Genomic DNA, 25,473 nt, shown 5'->3' with positions numbered 1-25,473 from the left:
GTCCAGCTACCTTGCAGTTTGCTGATGGCAGCATGCTCTTGTACACCTCCCTGCCTTTGCACACTCTGTTCCCTCTGCCTGGAATGCTCTTCTATCGCTTTGCTGCTGAGCAATGGCTACCCATCCTCCAGGACTCCTGTGACTTGCTGACACTGCCCCTCCCAGGCTGTTCTTTATGCCCCAGAGCACCTTACCCAACACCCTTCAGAGCAGTCATGATGCCGCGCTATAGTGATGTGTCCACCTGTTTCTTTCAATGAGCCAGGAGCCTTTCCCGAAAGGCTATATTCATCTCTGTATCACACTCCCATCCCTAGCACCCAAGTCTCAGAACAGATGTTGAATGAATGAAATACTATGTCAAGAATGCAGGCAATTCTTTAAAAGAGAAAATACCAGTAACAACTTTCCATCTTCTGTTAAAAGGCCAAAAAGAGTCTATTTGTAAGAAGTGAAGGAAGTAAGCCCTTTTGAAAGAAACAGATTTTGTTACAGAACGACAGGTCCATTTCTACCGACAATATAAGCACTGTACAAGTATCCTCTTCCGACCAAGAAGCTGAAAAGCTTTACAAAGGTTTTGGTTTCCTTGACAACAGCATTGCTGGAGACAAGCAGAGAAATAATTAAAAAGTATGTTCCCTTTGCTTTGAACTCGTTAAGTGTTTTTAGGCAATAACAAACAGGTCACATTTGACAACATCAGTGTGGACAGAGCCAAGGGCATGAGGGGAGACCCCACCTTGCCACCCCCCGCAGCAGCACCTCCTCTGAACTTGGGGACCTGAGCTGAAGGACCTGAGCCATTTGAGAAATACGACATTCACCATGAGAAACACAGACCATACAGGTCAGGTTAACAAAAGCACTTTGCAACATCCAGGTCCCTGGCCAAAACCACAACATTTATCCTCACAACAGGTCTGTGAGATAAGTATTGTTACAGTCACTTGGCAGGAGAGAAACCAAGGCACAGAAAAGAGCCAAACAACTCTGGCAGTCTGGCCCAGGGACCTGTGGCCCTGCCACAGCCCACCCTAGAAAGAACATGTGACCTCTCCTTAGCTTGATTTGGACAGAGATTTCCCCTAGCCTCTCATATGATCTTCATCTCCTCCCTGGGCAGCTGAGACAAGAAGCTATAACTGCCTTTCCTCTGAGCACCACTGTCCGGCCATCACACATGCCTATGTGAGGCCACTTGTGTTGGCTTCTCTTGGACAGCAAGAACTGGGCAACCTTGTGCCACCTGCCTTGGGTCTGCGAGAACACAGCACACAGAACAAGACGCAGGGCACCAGCTGGGAACAGCGATCAGCTCTGCGCTTGATTGACAGGCTGCCTTCTCCTTTTGGGGTGGCTTTTCATGGTCTGTCTTGCTTTAATAGCTTCACTGTGTTTGTATCTTTTATTGTAGGCTTCCTCAACTCCTTTCTGGATTTATGATTTATAAATAAATAATAAATAAACAAACGTACAAGCTGCAAGCCCATGACCATTACCTGACAGTGTAAATACAAACATTTCGGCCGGGCACAGTGGTTCACGCCTGTAATCCCAGCACTTTGGGAGGCCGAGGCGGGCGGATCACGAGGTCAGGAGATTGAGACCATCCTGGCTAACATGGTGAAACCCCATCTCTACTAAAACTACAAAAAATTAGCCGGGCGTGGTGGTGGGCGCCTGTAGTCCCAGCTACTCGGGAGGCTGAGGCACGAGAATGGCATGAACCTGGGAGGCAGAGCTTGCAGTGAGCCAAGATTGTGCCACTGCACTCCAGCCTGGGCGACAGAGTGAGACTCCGTCTCAAAAAAATAAAAATAAAAAAATACAAACATTTCAACAGATGTGGAACAATCATCACTTTGATTTAGCTCCCAGCAAAGTTTCCAAAGCCTTTTCACAAACCTGGCCACATTTAACCAATCCCGAATCCCCCACAGGGATGCCTCCTGCACAGACTGGAGGTGAGGGGTAGGTGGGGGAGTGCAGTTGGACCCCTCCAAGATTCTCTACATCCCAAGATTCAAGTAGGCCCACAAAGAGCATGGTCGACTGAGCAGGTGCTATTCATTCAAACTGGAGATACAACAAGGGAAGAAAACAAATTCCCTGCCCTCATGGAACTTTTATCAGAGCTCCTGCCATTTTACAGACGAGCTCATTAAGACACAAAAAGATTAAAGGCCTTGCCACAGTTACACGACTACCCTTTTGGAGCCCCCAAGCAGGAAAGTGACTAGAACAATCCCAGAAAGCAGAGGCAGCAAAGGTGAGTTCAAATGCCAGCCCCGTGCTTAGGAGCTACATGTCCTTCAATACCCCTCTCTGGTCCTCAGTTTTGTCATCTGTGAAGGGGGCATACGGATGCTGATGCTGCCGCCAGCTTGCATTATGGAGTGCCTGCCGTACACCTGGTACTCTCCTGAGAGTCTGCCATGGGTTCTCTTGTTTAATCCTCAGAAGACTGAGGTGGATGCTGTTATTATCCTTGACTTACGATGGGGAAACTAAGGTCCAGAGAGTTAAGTAACTTACCCTAAGCCACACAGAAAGCACAGGGGCTGGGACTGAACCCCAAAATAAGACTCCCTGAGCTCTGATGATTACCCAGCTGAGGGAAAATGAGATGTAAACCCCTGTGTGGTGCCTGACCCAGCACAAGTACAGGAAGCGCCAGCTGGCCTTGGGCCACTGACCATCCAGGGCTAAAGCTGATGACAAGCCCAAGCGCTTCACCTGGCCGTCCTCACTGTCCCCGCCCCACAGCATGCACAGTACAGGGCTGTCCTCCCCACCCACCTGGCTGCTCCTCATCGATTTCATCGTTGTTGTTGTTGTTTGAGATACAGGCTTGAGTGCAGTGGCACAATCATGGCTCACTGTGGCCTTAACCTCCTGGGCTCAAGCAATCCTCCCGCCTCAGCCTCCCAAGTAGCTGGGACTACAGGCATGTGCCACCACACCCAGCCAATTTTTTAATTTTTTGTGGAGATAGGCCTCCCTATTTTGTCCAGGCTGGCCCCGAAATCCTGGCTCCTCATCTTCTAAGACCCAACTCATCCTTCCCCTTCCCTGAGGCTTTTCTTATCCTCTGCCTCCAGCACTGACAGACCTAGCACACTCTCCCATATATTCCTGTTCCCAGCACAGATAGCCCTGGAGGGCCTTTCTCATCATCCCTCTCAAGTCTGCTTTGATGTCTGTGCCTCATTCACCTTTTGCCAGCAAGAGTGGGTCTCGTCCCCTCTGATCCCAGGGCCTGGCAAAGAGCCAGAATTTAACTGATGGCTGGACAGCCATACAGATGACCAAATGAAGAAAGAAGTGAGGAACCAGCCCTGCTGACACTGCCACTGAGCGCCTTCTCTGCTCACAGCAGAGACAGCCTAAAGCAAGGCCCGAGGAATTCACAGACCACACAGCAGCAAGTCCAGAAGCCTGGCTCATGGAAACGTCACAAGGCCCATCAGCTGAGCCATCCCCCAAGTCCACCACCTCAACCACTGCCAGCCATGTCACACTGCTGGACTGGAAGACAAGAAGCCACACCTAGAGGGACCTGAGCTCCTCAAGAGTCTGCTGGGGTCACTGGGTGAGCACCGGATTATTTGATCAACGAATCAAGGCAACTGGAGGCAAACTGGATTGCAAGCCTCACATGCTTAGGAACACGGCTTAGGAGGCAATCACAGAATAAACCCCGGCTGGGAGTTCTTGATAATACCTTCCATTTGTAAGAGTGTTATCGTTTACAGAGTGGTTTCACACATCTAACCTCCTCTGATCCTCACAGCCCTGCGAGTTAATTATTTCACAGATGAGAATGCTGAAGCTCAGAGAAATTAGAGGAGGAATGTGCCTGACTCTCTTGAATACGCAGTGTGTGGAGCACTGTGCTCCACTCAGGCGGGGCCCCCAGTGCAGTATTTCAGGGCAGAGCAGCTCACAGCCACCATCTTGGCCGTGACCACAGGACACTCAAGCCATCAACAGCCCTGGAGCCTGAGGCCTGAGTGGCTGACCCAATGCCTGCATCTACTTCCCAGCCCTCCAGCAACATGGGCTCCAACCTGCACTATACCCCTCCATGCAAAACGGCCCTTGCTCCCTTTCCAAGTAGTCTACTGCCCGAGTTGCCCAGCTCTGAGCACCAGAAAGTTCTTCTTCACCATGTGCTGATCTCTTCCCCCCACAGACACACCTTCCACCATCTGTCCTACTTCTGCCCTGGGAGCAAACCCGAATACACCTCGTTCCCCTCCCACAGCAGCCCTGCCAGCACCTGATGACAGCCACCAATCCTCCGCTCCCGGGCTAACAGCAACACAGCAGGACACCCAAGTACCGGAACAGTATCAGAACCATATCAGAACACACTTGAATGAGAGAAAAGAACATGAAAAGAAGTCAGGACGAAAACAAACAACTTTTCTAAGCAAAGGTTACAATGAAAATCTGTTTTAATTTGTGTTTTTGTACCTTTCAAAATAACATTTCAACTAGTTCAGAAAGAGACCACTTCTGTTTATAAAATCTCTTTCATTTTCCCTACAGTTGTCAGGCTGTGTAAACACACTGTGAGTAGGGAGAGAGAAATTGCTACTTGTGAAACTTTTAATGCTAGCATGTATGCGAATTAGAATTCTAAACTCAGCAGGTTAAGAATGTTCTGAAAGCAATTTTGGTGTTAGTCTAAATAACTATAGATCACATTCACTTAGATAAGGGCCTTTGCCCCCTTGGGGCTTCAAGGGAAAATTCTAGGCACGATAGTTAAGCAAAATAGTTGGTTATTACGCAAGCTTTGCGGTGGCAGTGCAAATTGGTATAATCCTTTTGGAAAGCAATCTGACAAGAGACGTATCTGGACCCATGAAAATGTACAACCCTTTGACCCAGCAGTCCCACTTCTGGGAATCAATCCGAAAGAAATAATCCAACAGAAAAGGGTTTCATGCATGAAGATAACCACTTCAGCATTATCTATAATAGCAAAAATTAGAAACCACCTAAGTGTCCAAGGGCGGCTAAGTAAATTACAGTTAATCAACTCAATAGAGCGTCATGGAACCAGTGAAAATTGACGGCCCTCCAAAGACGCAGAGGCGGCTGGTGGCACAGTGTGGCGCGGGCAGGGCTGGGAGAGAATGTTAAATGGAAAGACAGGCTGCAGAGATGCACGCGCACTCTGACGAACACAGCCCGTATGGACCAGAAATGGATGGGAGGGTGTTCAAAGGATAATGATAATTTCAGTGTATGGTCGAGTTGGGGGATTTTGCTTATGGTTTTGTAATGCTGCTGAGTCATCTCCACAAAGGGCAAAAGGAAGGGCAGAGGAGAAGGGGCAAGGGGGTGACAGAGGCTTGGACCCCTGGGATCACGTTTTCATCACACAGTTTGGAGAGCTAACCAAGCAGAAGACAGAGACGTGGCTGGAAAAGAACCCACTCACTTATCCCAGAGCTGGGATGTGCTGATGTTTTTACCAACACAATAGTGAGATCCCCCAAAATGTAATTACAGATGTAAAGAAAACAGTGGTCCTCAATTACACTGTCTAAAATGACTGAGGACCCCAAAGAGCTGTTGTTTTTTCCGATTATAGCTATGGGTACTTAGCATATTAGAAGTGAAAACTGAGGACATCTTAAAATATTTATTAATTTATGTAAAAGTAACAGTAACAAACCCACCACATGTTAACAAAAATAGCACATTCTTATAAAAATAACTCTATTTTCCAAGACCAAGAAAAATTAGTAAGAAGGCATTGTTTACATTTTTGCAGATCTCGTTAATGTCTGACTTAATACAAGACAGCTGGGTTCTCAAAGCTGCGTCTGTATTTAATCCACTGCAAAAGCACACGCCCCATAGCCTCTGGAAAACTCCATGTACACTCAGGAGAGAAAGAGAATGGAAAAGGCAAATAACTCCTAGGTATTATTATGAAAATAGTTTTGACCCCCTGAAAGGGTCTTGAGGCCCCCCAGGGATTTGGAGACCACACTAAAAACCAAAGCAATAAATTACAGCATTAAAAACTGCTACTGCAGTATGTGGAGGGAATGAAGGGTTTAAATTAGATGTATAGTTGGAGCTCAACTACGTTGAATCTTTTTTTTTTAAGGCTGGATGAAAATACACCAAAAAGTCTGCAGTCATTGCCTCTGGGCAGAGAGAAAATGGGCAATTTGTTTCTTCTTTATACCTTTCTGTTCTTTCCAGATTGCATTTCTTTTATAGTCAAAAACAACATTTCTTTTTTGAGGAAAGGTTGAGGAAGCTGTGGCATACCCATGCCCTGCGGAATAAGCCGGATGGGAAGAAGGTCATTTTAAATCATGAATAGCCAGCATCAGTGTGGGGGAACATCACGAAGCTGGCTGCCGGGGACCGCGGCGCTGCTCCTTAATATGCCCATCGATCCCTGGCACCACGCACACATTCATCATGGTGGCGCAAGGCCTGCCTCGGACCCACTGATGAGAATTGAAACTGGCTCAAGCTAATCACTACTAGATGAAGGTCAAATATAGGTGACAATTTATCAGATCTCAGGGTGGGGGCGGACAAGCCATGCTCTAGAGCCACGGACAATTACAAAGGAAAGGGCCAAAGACTTGACGACGAAAAATGTCAGGTTTTCTCTGTTAAAAAAAATAAATGAAATACAAAAACTCAACATCACACAACACCCTGGGGAGGAAGAGGGTGAAACATGATGAAAGGTCAATATTGTTAGTATGTAAATTGCCCAGATAAGAGAAACGCTAAGACTACAGGAGATGAATGGACAAGAACCAGGATAACAAATGCTTGTTTAGAATGAACGAAGTGCCAGGCCCGTTCTAAACGAGCTGCACGTAAATGAACTCACTTGGTTCTCAAACAAGACACCATTAAATTAGCAGACATTTTCAACGTAATAATTCTGCCGCTGTGGAGGGTGAGAAGACGCAGCCACTTTTACACATAAATGATGGTGTGTGTCAGACACTGAGCACTACAGAGCCCCCAAAAAGAGCGGCACAGATCTGCACACTGGTGGGAAAAGACGTGCTGGACAGTGAGAAAACCAAGCTGGAGGACAGGATGGAGAGTGCAGTCTGCACACTAAACATGGAGACCTTGACCCTCTTCCCCAGCTCAGATGCTGGAAGGCTGGCAGCAGGCCAAGAGCCCACCCAGAGAAGACACCTCCCTGAAAAGCTGACCAGGCTCAAGGAAATACATAAAAATAATCACAAGTGGGTTCCTATGATGAGCGCCAGCCTGCCGCCTCATAACCCTACGTCCGGCCTGCTGCAAACAAAGTCCCTTTGCCCCCACACAAGCGCGTGTGCATGCACACACACACACACACAGCTTTTGGTCAGGTCAGCTTTTTAGGTCCTCCCTCCCTAATTGGAATGAGCAGCAGGAAATCTCTAACATGGAACACAGACACCAAAACAAAAAAAGACCAAAGGAGATAAGAAAGAGACAAATATTTCAGAAAACAGGAAAACTTTCAAAGAACTCAAAGAGCTAAGAAAAGACCTTGTAAATATACAATAAAAAACAATATGCTATATTAAAAAAATGGAACATTCAGAAAATAAGAAACAGCTCTTGGAATGTAAAAATATGACAGAACACTTCCCTGAATATATATTATTCTTCAATTTAAAAGTTTATGACAGCAGAAATACAAATTCAAAAAAAGCATTGAAAGATAGATAAAGTGGAAGAAATTCCCCAGAAAAATAAAACAGAAAGGCCAAGAAATAAAGAGGAGAAACCGAGAAGCTCAATCCAGGGACATCCAGGATGCCCAAGCAATCACAGTCGCAAAGTCAACGACCTTCAGCAGCAGCAGCCCCCGGGGGTGCCGCTCATCTCTGTATGGCCCTCGTTCTATGGGGGCGCCGAGCTCCCCAGTGCCCCAATCCTGGCAAGGAAAGGCAGGCCTGCAACAGCCCCACGAGCCCTGGCAAAGCAGAGTTGTTGTAGGTTTCTAAAGCCCTTCTGGTCCTCCCTGCATTTCAGCCAGTATCACAGTATCCATGCAGAAGATGAAGGTACACCGTCCTCTGCCAAGTTCAGGAAACTTCAGGAAGCTTGTCAGAGCGGAGGCCTGGTGAAGGCAGCTTCCAGGTATCCTGGCGTGACACAGTTGGTCTCACTCACATGTACCTTCTGACTGCCCCTCAGTGCTTCTGTCCCCCGGCTTGCTCCACTCCCCCAGTATATGAGAGGCCTGCATGACAGCTGTGTCCATCTGGGAGACTAGACAAAAGAAAACACCTGACGAGAAACAGCAGACGCTAGAAGAAAAGCTTAAAAGGTTGGAATGACTTACCTAACCCTTCTCTTAAGAGGAAAAAATACTAACAATCTGGGGGAGAAATGACCATCCTATGATTTTAAATGCAGGCTACAAAAACAAAGTACCTACAGTATGATTAAAACTAGTTGATATATGTAGGGAAAAAAGACTAGAAGGAAATGCTGCTTGCAAAATGTTCATGGTCATTAGGCTTGAATGAAGGGTCTATGGTTTATCTTTTAATTTCTGCCATTTTCTTGCATTTTTTTCCAAAATTTTACCACTTTTATGATAAAACAAATTAAATCTAAAACAACTCATTTGGACACAGGCCATCACTGGGCATTAGACAGGCACCTTTAAGAGTCTACGGTCTCCGAGTTTTAAAAGCAACAAGAAATAATTTACTAGACTGTCTCGACTCCTAAGTGCGCCAATTTTGCAATCTGCATTTTTCAATTACATTAAAAGCATTTTTCCAAATTGCTCTATCCTTCCCTTAATGACATGGGATGAGAGTGAATGAGGCTTGCTTCTCGAGGACAGAGCCTGCACCTTCACACGGCTGTTTTCTTCCTGTCAGCATCTGGCGAGCACAAGGCCCTGCCCTTGGTACACCGAACTGTTTAAGTTAAATGAAATGAAGTTATTAAAAAGCAGAAAACACATCTTGGGTTCTGCTACACTTTCCTTTTCTTATTCCTCTTCAACCCAAGGTTTTTTCTGCAAGATACAAGATTGTAAGGCAATTGGAACTGGGAAATGTCTCATTTGTTGGCCTCAGAAACGTCGCGGCTTTCACATGGGGGAGGAGGAGTGTCAAAAAAACTTCACTTCCCACGAAGAGAAGATTCCAGCTCAGAATCTCATGGCTCTTCCCAGAGGCTCAGCAGCCCTGCTGCCAACCAGTCTAAAGCCCCTCACTCCCAATCCTGGGGTAATTCAGGTGATTCTGAAAGTCCTCTGGAAGGTGGGAAAGAAGAGAAACAAATATAGTGTCCAGACTAGGAAGCATCCAAACACCTATTGTGTGTCCTCGGGCAAGTGTCTTCCCCTCTATGGGCCTCTCTCAAATGAACCAGATGAACGCTACGCATGCACGCACATGCGCACACACATCACCCATTCTCTCCTCACCTTCATCTAATTACCCTGGATGCACTGTTAATCATTCACCCCCCAAATACCAAAGGCCCACTACCACCACCCAAACCCCCTTCCCAGCCGCGCCTCTCATTGCCAATAGATTTGCCTCATGCTTAGAATAAATTGCCAATCATCTGCATAATGCTCCACGACTCCTCACTCCACACATCAAATCATTTCTCAATCTCATTTTGTAAAATCCATCAAGAATAATTCTTTCAAAACTGAAATAAACCCTCACTCTGGCACTTAGAGCCATAAATTCCTTGTCTTTGAATGTGAAATATATCACTTTCTACAAAGCACATCTAAAATACCTTAATATAATCAGATTCACTAACAATGATAAATCAACAGGATCCTGTAATACATAAAAATGCAAATCCAAACCACCCCAGAAATCATCTCTTCTCTGTATGTCCCTTAACAGAACCACAAAATTTGGAAGCTGGGTTGGAGCTTGGACACCACCTGGGTGAAGGGGATGCGCTTTTCCATCCCTTATTCTCAGAGGCAGGAGGGCAGCGTGAGTGGTGGTAGCTTTTTCTGCTCAGGCTCTGAGTCTGAAGCTTCCCTGCTTGCCTCTATCATTTACTAGCTGTGTGACCATGGACAAGTCTCTTGACCTCTCTGTGCCTCAATTTCCTCATCTGTAAAATGGGAATGAGGACAGAAGTGGCCTCTCAGGCCTGTAATGAAGAGGAGACGGAGCGTTTAGAACATGCCTAGTACATGGTAAGCGCTCAGCAATGGCTAGCACTCTCCATCCTCTCATCCATGCTTTAAATGTGACCACTTTGGGGGACAGGGACCCAGCTCTCCAACACGGACCTGCCAAGTGTTCAGTACATGAAAAGGGAGTGCATGAATGGCTTGGCACAGACAATCCTCAAACTTTTTAGATTCTAAAAGTATTTATCTCAAGAACACTGAGATTGAAACGCTTTAAAAACGTGTGCATAGAGACAACGAAAAGATTCACAAAAAACAAGAGTTACAGTAAGTTGGAGGGTTCTGGGTGATTTGTCTTTTCTACACTTTGTTTTATAACTAATCAATATAGGTACAGGGGAATCAGAAACATGCTTCCTCAGCCTCTCCCTTGTCAGGCACTAGGCTAGATCTTCTCATTTCAGTTCTACAGCAACAACCTTAATTGGTGGCCATTTACCAATTATCCCCATTTTACCAGTGAGGAACTAGGGGATCAGAGAGGCTAAGTGATTTTCCCAAAGTCACACAGCTACCAAGCAGAAGATTTGGCATGGGAGCCAAGGAGTACAACAGTGGTACTGAAGGTTTGCCAATCTAATCAGGTCCCACTCACCACACACAAGGGCTTTAGCTAATGCCTGGGTATAAATCAAAGCCCATCTTTTTTTTTTTTTTTTTTTTTTTTGAGACGGAGTCTCGCTCTTTCACCCAGGCTGGAGTGCAGTGGTGCGATCTCGGCTCACTGCAAGCTCCACCTCCCGGGTTCACGCCATTCTCCTGCCTCAGCCTCCCGAGTAGCTGGGACTACAGGCGCCCGCCACCGCGCCCGGCTAATTTTTTGTATTTTTAGTAGAGACGGGGTTTCACCGTGTTAGCCAGGATGGTCTCAATCTCCTGACCTCGTGATCCGCCTGCCTTGGTCTCCCAAAGTGCTGGGATTACAGGCTTGAGCCACCGCGCCCGGCCTCAAAGCCCATCTTAACTGCATTAAGGCAGCAAAAAAAGACAACATTTATGTATAGCCATCCATATTCACTGTAATACTGATTATTTTTTAAACAAAAGCAGGAAATTATAGGAAACAACATGGAAATGATGAAGCAAGGTATGAAATTTGAGACAGTTACAAAAATATATTTGGGGAAAAGTTTTCAATAAGGTAGAAAAATTCCCCTTACACATTACAAAAGATTGGGCAGCAGAGGAAGAATTCAAAACTGCACATACTATGCAACAAGCCCAATTATGTAAACAGATAGGAATGTAGGGCCCCAGACCAGGGAGGCCCCTCATGTTAATGAGGCACTGACTTGGGGTTGGAAGTTATCAATGATTTCTGTTTCTCCTTCATACTTCATATTTCCTGCATCATTAAAGTTTTTCACAATAAGCATCTATTACATTCATGATCAAAAATTAAAAAGGTTTTTTTTAAGTATTTTAAGGAAGCTTGTTACTGAAAGAATTTCTAGAGCAAATTATTCTGTAAAGCAAATAAACATCTGATTCATATATTTTCCTTAAAAACCTTCTGTGTTTCAGAACTGCAGGTTTTCATACAAGTACAGAAGGTCCCTGGTAGCAGAAAACACATCTTATTCCTTTGGGACTCCCTCTCAGTGCCTGGCAGAGGGTTCTGTACGTGGGAGCATTCAATAAAGGCTGGTTGTGTTTTTGGTTAAAGCAGGCCACGTACATGTTTTCCTTCAAAAAAAAGGCATCAAAGTCTGAATTTCTACCTTTACGTGCAGTGGGTGTTCAAACATGTTAAGCCAAACGAGTTCACTGGGAGATGAAAAGAGTATACAAAAGGGTATCCGTGCTGGGATCACAGCTATGAAAAAAATAAGCACGTTCACAGACAAGGGGAGGAAGGGATCGTCAGGAAAGAGCAGCGGTGCAGAATTATGAGTCATTGTTTTATTTTACTTAATTTCTCTAGCTGTAAATTTTTCAAAACTAATAAAAGCATATTTTACAGCTCACAGAACATTTAGAACATATTAAAATAAGTATCTTTCCACTGTAATGTGTCCAATTGAAATGTATGAATTCCAAAGCTACGTTTTAAGGATATGAAGGAACTGGCACTCCATGTTCTTTAGATTAATAAGTTGGACTGTGTTGTTTTTCTCCTGATCAGAAAGAAATCATTTTTCAGTAAATGTTACCTTGAATCAAGGATTCTTCCACATTCTAGAAGCTTGGATGAGCTGCTTATATTAAGTCTTACTGTGCCCCCTAGTGGTGAATATGATTTATCCACTCAAAAGACAATCCCTTCCCAAAGGCTTGCGATAAAATCCAAAAAATTTGTTTTAATCTTTATCGATCATTTAACATGTACACAAGTTTGTTTCAGATGCTGGAGAATATAAAAATGGGTTCTGGCTCAGGAAGCTTAAAGTCTAGCTAGGTGAAGCTGATATGCTTCCATGGCTACTTAAGTAAAATAAGACAGGAGCACAAGTCAAGGAAAGGAGAAAATTCTTGGGGAAAAGCAGGAACTCGAGCACACACTAAGTGCCTGCTATGTGCCAGGCACTGCACTTGGTGATTCACAACTAATATCGTTTACTTTTCACAAAAACCCAGCAAGGCATGTTTAATTCTCTCCACTTTATAGATACTCAAATGAAGGCTCAGAAGTGAGGTAACTTGCCAGAGACCACGCAACCAAGGGGCTGGCCATAGAGGAAGGACCCAAGCAGGTCTTGTCACCCAGCCCCCAAGCTCTTCCCTCCTTCCTGATCCAGCAGGGGCCCAGAAGACACTGGTAGATTTTAACCAAAAGGCAGGGGGAAAGCACCCTGGGAAGGGTGCACTGCTGCACCCGCCTCTTTGAGCTCATTCCCTGCTGTGCCCACCATTTCCTCTCCTCCAGGGACTGGGCTGCAGCCAGCCAGGACTCCTGCCTATGCCCGAGGCCCTATCCCCACTCCAGACCCACCACCCACACCCACACACTGCCTTCCCCAGATCACCAGGTCCCCAAGATCTGCCATGCTGCCCCACCTCTGACACCAAGGAGGGAAAAGAACACCATGTGCCGCCCAGCCAGGCCACACACAAACCTGGTGGCCCAGGAAGCCTGAAGCCTCAGCCGGGACTTCTGGCCACAGCTCCTGCCTGGCTCCCCGCCACTTCCCAATCTGTCTTCCCATCCTGGCTCCTCCAGCCCCTGCCATACACTCTTCATACTGAAAAGTTGTTCAAACTCAATTTGCCCAAAACCAATTTGCCAAATAACCCCATCACTGAAAACTGTCAAATATCTTAAAATAGAGAGGGCCCTGGCCCACCGTTTGTATCTATGGCTTATAAAAGCCTTAATGTTCACAACACCACAGTAAAAAAAGAGGGTCAGGAGATGCCAACCCTAGCAGCCATGCTGACCCTGGCCCAACCTCATGACAGCAAATGTGCTCTGCCCTGGGAAGGCACCCAGGGTGCACAGTGCAGTGGGTGGGGCTCCCCAGAAGCTGCCTGACAGCCCAAGGGGCCCATGCCAGTGTCATCACCTGCAGCATACACAGTTTCCTCGGGACAGGTGGGCACAGCTGCGGTGCCTGGCCCCACCCAGGGCAGCCCCACAGACATGGACCAGGTCTCTGAATCGCCCAGGAGCAGGGTATTCTTACCACAGTCCCTCAGTCTGAGCCACCCTCACTGCCATTCCAAGTTGGGCCTGCTGCGCCCTCTTCTGGTCTTGAGGTGTCACAGTTCGTTGATTGCTCACAGTTTCCCCTCCATGGGGGCAGAAACATCTCTCCCCCACGTCCCCAGTAGCACCGTGCCTGGCACATTCGTCTACTCCACAAGGCCAGAAATCAATGCCTCTACTCAGGTGCTCTCTGCTCAAAAACTAACATGGGGATGCTTCTGTTTAGGAAATCTAAATTTCCCAGGCAAAAGTGACCCAAGCTGCCACTCTGCCAGCAGGGCCCAGGGAGCACTTCATGCCACCAGGCGGAGGCCAGTCCCACAGGGCCCCAGGTCTGCCCCTCACCATCAGGAGAGAGAACTCCGAAGGTAAGCGGGCAGGTAGGCATCCACCAGGACACACCTGCTGTCCCCACATCTCTCCAGGAGGCAGTGCCCTGACTGAAGGGCACGCCGCCCATCTCTGCCCATAGCATCCCTCTCCTCCTCCAGCCTGTGCTGCCTTCAGCCAGGCTGCCCTCTCTCTCCCTCCGGGTCCCTCAGAGAGGATTGCCTGTGCCCCTCAAGTGACTCACCCCACAGCCAGGGCTATCTTCCACACAGCCCCTGCCGCGTGCCAGCCCCTAGACTGGGCGCCTTGGACGCCACTGTTCACCCCAGCTCCAGCCCGTCCGCTGCACCATGGCACTGCCCCAGGAAGCGAGGCTGCAGTCACCCCTGCAACAAGAGACAAGGGCGGGAGGCCCCTGGCCCTGCTCCCGGGGCCCCCGGGCAGCAGTGGGGAGCAAAACATTCAAACAGCGGACAGTCATGAGGGACGCCCAGAGGTGAGAGGCTGGACATGAAGACACCCTGCCAACCTGCCAGCTTCTCAAGTGGGGGGATCTGTGTGTCTTGATCAATGCTATTTCTCTAGCCCCTAAAACAGGACGTTGCACAAAGCTAGAGCCCACTAAACACGTATTCAGTGGACCCAACAGGGAGCTTTTCAGACTTTCCAGGCTGGGCCTCGGCTGTCAGGAACCTAACAGGCAGGAAAGCAAAGGGAGGGGACCCTCGAGAGAGTGGGGCACAAGAAAAGCAGGGAGGAAAGAAGGCCTCAACAGGAAGGTGAGCACAGGGAGGACAAGGGCCACCACTCGAACTCTAGGGCCAGCCAGACACTGCCCAGGCCCACCAGCAACCCTCCAGATGGGCTTCCCACCCTCCAGCCCTTGCAGCGCAGACTTGGGAAGGAGAGCAGAGAAGCCCCGGGGCCACAAGATCAATCCCAGCATGTTGTGATCCACACCAGGGATGCCAGAAGCCTCCGCGCACACTTCACAGCCCCCGGAATGGCAGGAAAAGCACCAAAGACCTAAGTGGAAAATCCTGGAACTCCAGGCTGAAGAGAGAATATGACTTTATCTCTCACAGGACTCTGAGTCTTGCTAGAGAAGAGCACAGACATGCCACTTCAGGACGACTTCAGTTCGCCACTTAAAAACGCCACCCATCAATTCAGCTCATTTCAAAGACATCTCTATACTTGGAGCTTCCTTTCTTCCCTTAAGAAGATGCTTCCGAGGGAGAAAAGCTCAAAATGTAATTTGCAAGAGAAAAGATGTAGGAAAGTTGGTTCCAGAACTCTGAGGAAACAAGGGCAAGGGAAACACCATTTACTGCGCGCCTGTGAGGTACCTGGCTCTGTGCAAGGCACTTTTTCAGCATTTTTCTCACATGAGCACATGACCCAGGTATGATTTTGCCCTTTTACAAATGAGACACTAGACTCCACAGGAAGGCAGCCAGCCAGTGGTCGACCAGCTAGCTACTCTGAAGCAAAGCTGGATGTGAAGCCAGGTCCCTCGAAGTTATTTCCTTTCCAAGAGCTTTCTGTTCAGCTAGCATTTAGTTGGCACACGCTACATATCAGGTGCTTTGCTAGCTGCGAGGAGAGAGAGGAGGGATGCAGTGCACAGCTTGAAGGGCTAGAGACAGGTCCCAGATGGGCACAACGACCTATCACACTGTACCTGCATACTGGGGGACTGCATTACTATCACTTCAGTAGCCTGTAAAATAAATAAGACAATGCAAAAAAGAGTTTCCATGTAAAACCAGAAGTCCCCAGAAGGGCACGTGCAACCTTCCCTGACCTTGCTTCCCCAGCCTCAAGTCCCTCACCCACACATGCTTGAAGCCAGCTCCCAGGCCCTCATGCTTGGAGCCAACACATACACAGGGCTCCTGCAGCCAAGCACGCCCTTCTGCCCCCATCCCCAAGCGAACCTTCCCCTTCCTCAGGAGGCCTTCGCCGAACCCTCCCGGGCTGGGCTGGTAACCCTCCCGTTGGGCTCCCAGAGCACCTGTGTGTCCTACTGGGGGCCGTCCTCACGGCTCAGGGTTGAGTCTGTGTACTTGTCCATGGCTCCTGCCTCACTGTGCAAGCTCTGACACCAGGGGCTGGGTCTACCTACCTCTCCCAACAGCCCCTGAAACCGGCACAGCACCAGGCACAGAGCTGGTATGGCTCAATGCTCCACAGGGTCACCGAGGATGTCCCCAGTCCCCAGGGCTTGGTCCTGGGCCTGCTTTTCTTCTCCCACTAATCACTCTCACCTCCTCCCTCACGGCCTCCAAGAGGGATAAGGAACAGTATCCTCTGGTGACCTGAGCAAGGCAGCATCAGGGAAGGGTTGGGGCAGGAGGAACCCACAACCCAGGGCTGACCACAGATGACCCTTTCTCGAATGCAACAAAGAGAATTACAGAAATCTACACACACACAAAAAGTTCAGCCTGTAACCTCCCTCCTCTTCACTATTACTCCAGCAGTGTATTCCTAAGAGCATCTGAAAGCAGAAGTTTTCATTCAAGTCTTACCTTGAAAGTTTTATCCATAGAAGTGGAGAGAAGCATGTGGCTCTTAGAAAGGACTGGACACCACTGAATGGTGTTGACAGGGCCCCTGTGGCCTCTCAGGTGGAAAAGCACTTTCCTGGGAACTGTGGTTTCTTTATAATGGCTATTCAAATACGGCTGAATAAACTCAGACACTCCGGGGCCCACATAGAGAGGGGCTGGGGCACGCCCTGCGGGGGGGCCCTGTGGCTCCACCTCTTTACCCTTGCCTGTTTCTGTGCTTAATGCCTGCAGCTGTCTTAGTCTTTTGGGAGTATAGGGTACCACACAGTCCTCACACTTTTTCTTCTGAAAAGAGCTGCCGTTTTTACCTACGGTTTCAGACTCACTTTGAGCACGGAAAGATGACTTGGGAAAGTTCCTGGAGAGTTTTACTTGCTTAAAGCGGGCAGCTGCCAGGGGCATGTGGCTGGCTGGAACATGGCTCGTCCACAGAGAAGAACAAGAAGGCTCTTTGATGGGGAAGGTGACTTGAGGCTCCTTCCCGGGCCACTGTAGCCTCTGGCTGGGGCAAGATCCCCGATCACTTCTCCCAAGCTGAGCCAATGGAAGGCGATGGCCCCCTGGGTCTTCACAGGAGCCATGCTTTGTGGGCTGTGCCCCTGCTTTGGGCACATCCAGTGTACCAGATGCAAAATCCTGCCCAGGTGGTCTGGCCACACCAGAAGTGTCTTTCATCTGGCCGGTGGCATTAAAACTTCCTGCAGGCTCTGTCTCAGCCTCCGAGTCCGAATCATCATACGCTACCAATGAAGCCATTAAAGATGGAGTTCTTGCTGTCATTCAAAGCCAAACCACCTAAGATCAAACAAAGTCAAGCATCAGAAAATGTGCATGGAAGAATATGTATGTAGTTGTAAGAAACCATGTCACCTAGGAAATCCAACAACTCAACACTCATAAGAATAAACACAGGCCAGGCGCGGTGGCTCACGCCTGTAATCCCAGCACTTCAGGAGGCCGAGGTGGGTGGATCACCTGAGATCAGGAGTTCGAGACCAGCCTGGCCAACATGGTGAAACCCCGTCTCTACTAAAAATACAAAAAGTAGCGAGGCAGGGTAGCAGGTTCCTGTAGTCCCAGCTACTCGGGAGGCTGAGGCAGGAGATCGCTTGAACCTGGGAGGCGGAGGTTGCAGTGAGCAGAAATTGTGCCACTGCACTCCAGCCTGGTCAACAAGAGCGAGACTCTGACTCAAAAAAAAAAAAAGAAAGAAAAAGAATAAATACAAAAAAAAAAGGCTTTTCTACATATCAGGCCCAATTAGTTAGAAGATAAAATTTTTGAAATTAAAACTATGGAATAGCTGGGGGTAAATCTATAAAAAATAAGCAAGACCTACATGAAGAAAACTAAGACTGGGTGCAGTGGCTCACACCTGTAATCCCAGCATTTTGGGAGGCTGAGGTGGGCAGATCACTTGAGGTGAAGAGTTCGAGACCAGCCTGGCCAACATAGTGACACCCCATCTTAAGTAAAAATACAAAAATGAGCCAGGCCTGGTGGCACACAACTGTAATCCCAGCTACTTGGGAGGCTGAGGCAGGAGAATCTCTTGAACCCGGGAGGTGGAGGTTGCAATGACCTGAGATTGCACCACTGCACTCCAGCCTGGGTGACAGAGGGAGACTCCATCTCAAAAAAAAAAGAAAAGAAAAAAGCGCTGGGTGTGATGGCTCATGCCTGTAATCCCAGCACTTTGGGAAGCTGAGGTGGGCGGATCACTTGAGGTGAGGAGTTCGAGACCAGCCTGGCCAACATAGTGAAACCCCATCTCTACTAAAAATACAAAAATTAGCCAGGCGTGGTGGCACGCACCTGTAGTCCCAGCTACTCAGGAGGCTGAAACAGGAGAATCACTTGAACCCAGGAGGCGGAAGTTGCAGTGAACCGAGATTGTGCCACTACACTCCAGCCTGGGTGACAGAGTGAGACTCTGTCTCAAAAAAGTAAAATTTAAAAAAAAAAAAAAGGAAAGAAAACTAAAACTTTTATTGAAGGACATAAAAGAAGACCTAGGCTGGGCGTGATGGCTCACACCTGAAATCCCAGCACTTTGGGAGGCCAAGGCCGGTGGATCACCTGAGGTCAGGAGTTCAAGACTAGCCTGACCAATATGGCGAAGCCCCGTCTCTACTAAAAATACAAAAATTAGCTGGACATGGTGGCAGGTGCCTGTAGTCCCAGCTACTCAAGAGGCTGAGACAGGAGAATTGCTTGAACCCGGGAGGTGGAGGTTGCAGTGAGCTGAGATCATGCTACTGCACTCTAGCCTGAGTGACAGAGCAAGACTCCATCTCAAAAAAAAAAAAAAGAAAAGAAAAAGAAAACCTGAAGAGACAATGCCTACAGAGAAAGAGACAGGACTTTAAAAATGCCTTTGGAAGGTCCATTTTGGTCATATGTGTTACAAGTTTAAACACATCATTTTCACCCCAGCAACCCCACTGTAGAACTCTATCCTACACAAATACTAGCATATGTTTGCTAGATGTATAAATCCATGAAGATAAATGTATAAAGAAAACTTGCTGCACTGCTTATTAGCAACGAGTGAGAACATATGCTCATCATCATGAATGAGGTTAGGTCTGAAAATACTGAAATCAAAAGATGTCCAGGATCCATGGCGGAAAAGGCCTGCCACTTTCCCCTGCACCCTTTCCCTGTGCTCCAGCCCTTCCCTCTTTTCTCTCTGCTTGGAACATTCTTTCCCCAGATATCCCATCTCTGTAGCAGCCAGCTGGAGAGATGGGCCCACAGCACAGGGCTAAGGTCCTGAGGTATCCGTCTACTCAAGTGTGCAGGGAGCAATTCTGAGGGCATGATCTAAATCCACCCGTTTCACTCCCAACACACAGATTCACGCTGCAATGAATTTCTACTTGTTAAAAAAAAATTCTTTCTGGGCAGGGCATAGTGGCTCATGCCTGTAATCCCAGCACTTTGGGAGGCCGAGGTGTGCGGATCACCTGAGGTCGAGTTCAAGACCAGCCTGGCCAACATGGTGAAACCGTCTCTACTAAAATACAAAAATTAGCCGGGCATGGTGGCACACGCCTGTAATCCCAGCTACTCGGGAGGCTGAGGCAGGAGAATCATTTAAACCCGGGAGGCAGAGGTTGCAGTGAGCCAAGATCGCACCATTGCACCCCAGCCTGGGCGACAAGAGTGAAACTTCGTCTCAAAAAAAAAAATTCTTTCTGAAATTCTGAACCATCATACACAATACATTGTTACCAATTAGTTCCCAGAAAGAAGTGCTTTGGTCATGTTTTACTTCTGTGCTTTAGCACCAAGCATAATCCAGAGAAAAAGAAGGGTGCTAGGCACTCCTAGGACAGCAGAGGGCGCGGTGGAACAGCACAGAACGCTCAGGCAATAGACCAACTTCCAAGAAAACCCAGTGCACCCAACCTTAATCAAACACGCCAAGCTCCGCCTCCATCCCCCAACAGGTGGAGTCAGGTCAGCATCAACAGATTCCCTCCAAGTCCTTTGCTAAGTCATTCCAGACAGCCTATTACCCATCTCTTCTTCTAGACAATGGGTTTCAATGTCCCCTGGAATCAACCACCCAACCTCTTCCACACCTTTCCCCCAAGGGGCACCATTCGCTTGAGGGTTCCACTGGTCTACAAGTCAGGTCATCATTCCATAAATGTCTGTAGTCAGCCTCCTCTAGTAACGCCGCCCCCGTTCGCAGCCCATTCCAGGCAGGTAACAACTTCCACACGCAAAGCCAGAGTTTAAATAAAACGATCGGGCGCGGTGGCTCACGCCTGTAATCCTAGCACTTTGGGAGGCCGAGGAGGGCGGATTACCTGAGGTCGGGAGTTCAAGACCAGCCTGGCCAACATGGTGAAACCCCGTCTCTACTAAAAATACAAAAAAAAAAATTAGCCGGGTGCAGTGGCGCGCGCCTGTAATCCCAGCTACTCTGGAGGCTGAGGCCGCAGAATTGCTTGAACTCGGGAGGCGGAGGTTGCGGTGAGTGGAGATCACGCCGCTGCACTCCAGCCTGGGCTACAGAGCGAGACTTCGTCTCAAAAAACAACAACAGCAACAACAACTTCTAAAGCCAGCCAGCCAGCTCATCTCGGATGGAACTAATATAATATGAAAGACTAATTATAAACTAATGGAACCGTGCACTGCAAATAATTTGGCATTTCTGTTTTCTAAATGCTAAGCCTGGTCCCGAGGCCACTCTCAACTCCTCTGCCCAGGCACCACCCACCATGCACCCAGATTCCCACCACCAGGGTGCCCGTGCTCCCTCTGGAAGGAGATGAGGGATTAAACGAAGAGGAACAGACAGTCAGATGGAAGGGAAGGCAGGGACACTGGAGAAGAGTCTAAGGAAGGAGCCAGTGACTCTGACAGTCACTATCAGCATGTCAGCCCCACGAGGGCAGGACTTTCTGTGTTTTGTTCACTATTCAATGCCCAGCGTCTAAAAATATTTCTGGAACGCAAACAAAAAGGGAGGGGGAGATGCTGAGGAAGTAAAAGAAATAGGATATTCCCATTCAACAAACATTTCCTGATTACGTACTCTTTGTCAAGCCCTATGCTGGGTCTGGTGTGGGTGGAAATCAAACACAAAACACAGATCCCCCCGGAGGCCCCAGAGCGATGAAAGCAACAAACAAGATACGACCAGAGATGGGCTTTGAAGGATGAATAGGAGTTAGCTGAGCTGTCAATAGTAAGAAGTAAGGTTGGTCCAAGGCACAGCACTTTCTGAAGGAACAGGAAGTGAAAGGAAGGCGAGCGGCTATGAGAGACCGCGTTAAGAGGCGCGGGGCGCTTTGGGCGCTGCCCAGTCCCGGCCCCTCCAGCCCGGGGCCCGCCGCTCACCACACGCACCGGAAGCGCTCGGTTCTCCCGGAGGCAGACCGGCCAGTACACCACCATCCAGTCACGTTCCGACGCGGTGCCGGGGCCGCCAGCCAATCAGTGGCGGCCTCTGCCCCGCCCCCGCGCGAACAGCCAATGATGGCGCCGTCGGGCCGGAAGTTGTTCCGTCCGGACGGCGTTTCCACGGACGCCCAGGAGACAACCCGTTGCTGAGCCGGGAGCGCTGACGGGCCCGGCTGGGCAGGGTAAGCGAGGGGAGTAAGGCCGGGGTGGAGTGAGGGAACAAGGGAGGGAGTGATGGAGGGACGCTGGCGCGGCGCCCAGCGGCCTGGCCCTCCCGGGAGTATCCTCAGAGCCCGGCTTGCTGCCCGCCGCGTTCTAGCACCGTGAGGGGCGCGGAGCCTGCCACCGACCCCTCGTCCCTTTCCTCTGAGCGCCGCCGACCCACCCCGTCTCCCTTTCCCACTGGCACCCTTCATCGTCTCCACCTCTTCGCTTTTCCCGAGGAGAGAGGCCCCCATTTTTATTTAGCGCCTGCCATGTGCCAGAGGCTTTGCGTAGTGTTGCACTTAGTCCCCTCAACGGTAATGTTAGCAGGCTTCTCCATGCCCATTCCACAGATGAGGAAACCGAAGGGGAAGCAGAAAAGTAATGTGACCCTTGCCCAAGGTTTCGAATAAGTCCAAGCTGGGATTGAAACCCAGGCGTCTGTGACCCCAGAACTCCTGATCTTTCCACTACACTGTGCCGCCTCGATGAACAAATGCGGGGAATTTACAGTTTCTCTTTCCACCGCCCACGACTACACAAAATCAGTCACACTGACGCTGAGGGTGGGGAACGGGAAGAGGGTGGGGAGGTTATTTGGAGGCCAGCGGGGGTTGAGGGGTGAGTGATGCAATGACCAGCTAATGGCTCGATTCTCAAGAGGGTTTCATTGGTCTCAACCTGGCCCCAGGCAACCCACCCCTGATTGGACAGTCTCATCAAGAAGGTTGGTCAAGAGCTCAAGTGTTTCTGAGAATCTAGGTGATTTATAAGAAACCCTTAGCTGAATGCAGGGTGGGGAGAACAAAAGAAAGACAAAAGCCTCTTTTTTCAGAAGGGAAACTGAAAGAAAGAGGGGAAGAGTATTAAAGCTCTTTAAAGGGAAACTGAAAGAAAGAGGGGAAGAGTATTAAAGACCATTTCTGGCTGGGCAGGGCATTCTCAGCAGCTCAACTGCCCAGCGTGACCAGTGGCCACCTCTGCAGTGTCTTCCACAACCTGGGTATGTATTGCCATCTTTGCCAGGCTTAGAGCTTGTTAGTGTTTTTACCAAAGTACTGAAAACCTTGGTTTAGGGGGTCAGGACTTGTGTCTTAGGATTAGGATGTTATGCATTTTACTTCTTCCACTGACCCAAAGTTCAGGTGATTCACTGCTCCCATGGGGAGCAGAGATCCTGGCTGAGCAGTCGCAGGCTTGGATCCGTAGCTTGCCTCTCAGCACCGTCATGCTGTCTGTCATAGTTTTCACTGATGCAGCCTCCTTCTGTGCTCAACATTCTTATTGTGTCATTCTTATTGTGACACCCAAAAGTGTCTAGTGCCTGGCTTCATATAAATTAATGTATTTGCCTTTTAAGTTAATGTTCATTCTGTTATTTGGCGGGGAAAGCAATCTTTCTTTTAGTGTTTAAAAAAAAAAATGGAACATGATGGGTCCCAAAAGGTGTCAAGAAATCCTTGCTCTAAAGAAGTCGTTTTCTTGTCCTCTGGGAACTTGCCAGTCCAAAGGTATTGTGGCCCCCTACGCTCTGGGGCCAAGATATAAAGGATGGTATTCCACCTCCTGGTGGTATTCCAGGAATCCAGAAACACTCCTGGGTCACATTCTCTTCTCAGCTGCTCCAGAATTGGCTGTCTTGATGCCACCCTTCCCCAGATTGCAGAATCAGTGTGTCCTGATCTTCTCTGTGAGATGATTTTGATGCAACCCAAGTCTTTATCATGTTGTTCTGTTAAACAGTTCTATAATTCTTTCCACTCCTCATCCCAATACAATACCCAGTTTCTTTAAGTGCCTATTATGCTCCTGCACAACAGTGGAAACTTTCAGAATGAGCACAAGATTCAAGTTCTTGAAAAGGGGGAACTGGGGGTTAATTTTCAAGAGCCTTTTTAGCTTTCTCCTTGAAGGTCTGCTGTGATATGCTGTGGAATAGGCAGTTTTGCTCTTTACATGCCCAGTACTTTTGTTTAGGGAAGATAATACAGTACTTCACTGGTTATAACTGCATTTCTTTGTTTCAGAGTGTAGTATTTGTTAAACAGGTAAATCTACTTCTCTTAACAAAGACTCAATGTCCTATTTGCAATTTATACGGTAAACACTGAAGACAATGGTCCTTAACCTTTTGGCATCTCAGCCTCCTTTGGAAAGGTAAGAAAGCCAGGAGACTCTGCTCAAAACCATGCACATACCAATATACTTGCAAGCATTAATGCAATTTCAGATGTTCATGAACTCCAAGTTGAAAAACCTCTGAAGTTCAACTCAATTCTGAAAGTCAAAGAAATAAAGGAGGATGTTGATAGGTAGGGGGAAGAAGAACATTTACACAAGAAATGGGGTAAACTGATAAATGCATGAAATGAGGAAGATGGTAGTTCCATTCTCCTTGTCTCTGACCACACAGAAAGTTACATCACACACACACACACACACACACACACAAAGATTTCAGTAGTATGGATGATTCCCACACAAAGTATATGCCTTATGATCATGATCATCTGCTATTTCCTCAGTCTAATTTCATTCCCATGTGCTTCTTAAATGGAGTTCTGATATTTATAGACACATGTTTTTCCCTGCAACATGGACCCTAAATGCAAGTCCAGTTTATCTAGCTGATCCTCTAGCAAAGAAACAGTTGTCTATTCTATTGCAGTGGGAGATTGTCTGTCCTGGGATCACCCAGGCATTCTACCTGGCACTTTCCCCTGGAATTTTTAAGGATAATTTTTATACTTGATTGACTTCAAAATCTTACTGCTCCTGCCTTGTTGCCTTCCATGCGGGGCACCGCATTTTTTGGAAGGACAGGGTAAACCAAAAGGAATTCCAAAAATAGTGACCAGGATGGTGGGCAGATGTTAGCAGAGGGTGAAGAAACCAGACTAGGGTTGGGAGACCTGGAGACCAGCCTGGCTCTCCGCAGATCTGGGAAGGCTGAACTCAGTACCAGGACATTGAACAAGAGGCCATCTAAAGTCCAGCTGGGGGAATCAGTCTTCAACTGGAACAAGTAAAGACATTCTAAGGATAAACCTTAGAGGAAAAAGTTGAACTAGATGACTAAGGAGATTCATTCATTAGGTAAATATTTGTTGATAAGCTGTGTGCCAGGTACTAGAAGTACACGGAAGAATAAACCCAGTGCTTATCTTTGCTGTCTGCTGGGGAAGACATGAATAACTAAACTGCAGTGTGAGTGCTTTCATAAAGTTACTAAAGGAGTGTTTGGGGATCACAGAGGATGGAGCAACCAACTTGTTCCCAGAAGCATAGGTGTCAGGAGAGGCTGTGAAGAGCTGAGGTTCAAATTGGAAAGATAATCAATCAGCAGAGTTCAGGCAGAGAAGGGTGTGAGACATTTCAGGCAGGCAGGCAGGCAGCAGGGAGCAGCAGGGATTCTGAGAGAACACATGAGCAAGGGGGCTTGGGAATCAGATTCTGGCTTAGCTACTCCCTGGCAATGGAGCTGTCAGCCTCTTGTCTGCTATTGCAGGGCACATAGAGTAACACCCAGCTTTGAGAGTTGGGAGAATTCAGGATAGGTTTCTAGACATGATGATTGATGATTTGTGGCTAGAAGTAAT

General features: G+C 48.1%; 2 protein-coding genes across 9 annotated transcripts in view; one reads left to right on the top strand and one right to left on the bottom strand.

Moving 5' to 3' along the window:
* WDR25 (WD repeat domain 25) overlaps positions 1–21,695 on the bottom strand; it is a 155,184-nt gene extending 133,489 nt beyond the window's left edge. Inside the window, exons 1-3 of one of the 5 annotated variants that reach the window (XM_054448333.2) lie at positions 21,608–21,636; positions 20,569–20,622; positions 16,706–17,542 (exon numbers count right to left, since the gene is read on the bottom strand). In XM_054448333.2, coding sequence (XP_054304308.1) covers positions 16,706–17,527 — 822 coding nt within the window. In that variant the 5' untranslated portion in view covers positions 17,528–17,542; positions 20,569–20,622; positions 21,608–21,636. Of the gene's footprint in view, positions 1–16,705; positions 17,543–20,568; positions 20,623–21,302 lie in introns of all 5 variants that reach the window. The other 4 variants (XM_054448332.2, XM_054448331.2, XM_054448330.2 and 1 more) reach the window with 4 other exon arrangements.
* WARS1 (tryptophanyl-tRNA synthetase 1) overlaps positions 20,737–25,473 on the top strand; it is a 40,154-nt gene continuing 35,417 nt past the window's right edge. Inside the window, exon 1 of one of the 4 annotated variants that reach the window (XM_054448335.2) lies at positions 20,737–21,852. The gene's annotated coding sequence lies outside the window, so the exon portion shown is untranslated. Of the gene's footprint in view, positions 22,878–25,473 lie in introns of all 4 variants that reach the window. The other 3 variants (XM_054448338.2, XM_054448341.2, XM_054448336.2) reach the window with 3 other exon arrangements.

The sequence above is a fragment of the Pongo pygmaeus genome, chromosome 15, assembly GCF_028885625.2.
Source record: "Pongo pygmaeus isolate AG05252 chromosome 15, NHGRI_mPonPyg2-v2.0_pri, whole genome shotgun sequence".
NCBI lineage: Eukaryota > Metazoa > Chordata > Mammalia > Primates > Hominidae > Pongo > Pongo pygmaeus.
The sequence above is the reverse complement of the archived record's forward strand: the minus strand, read 5'-3'. Positions and strand labels throughout refer to the sequence as shown.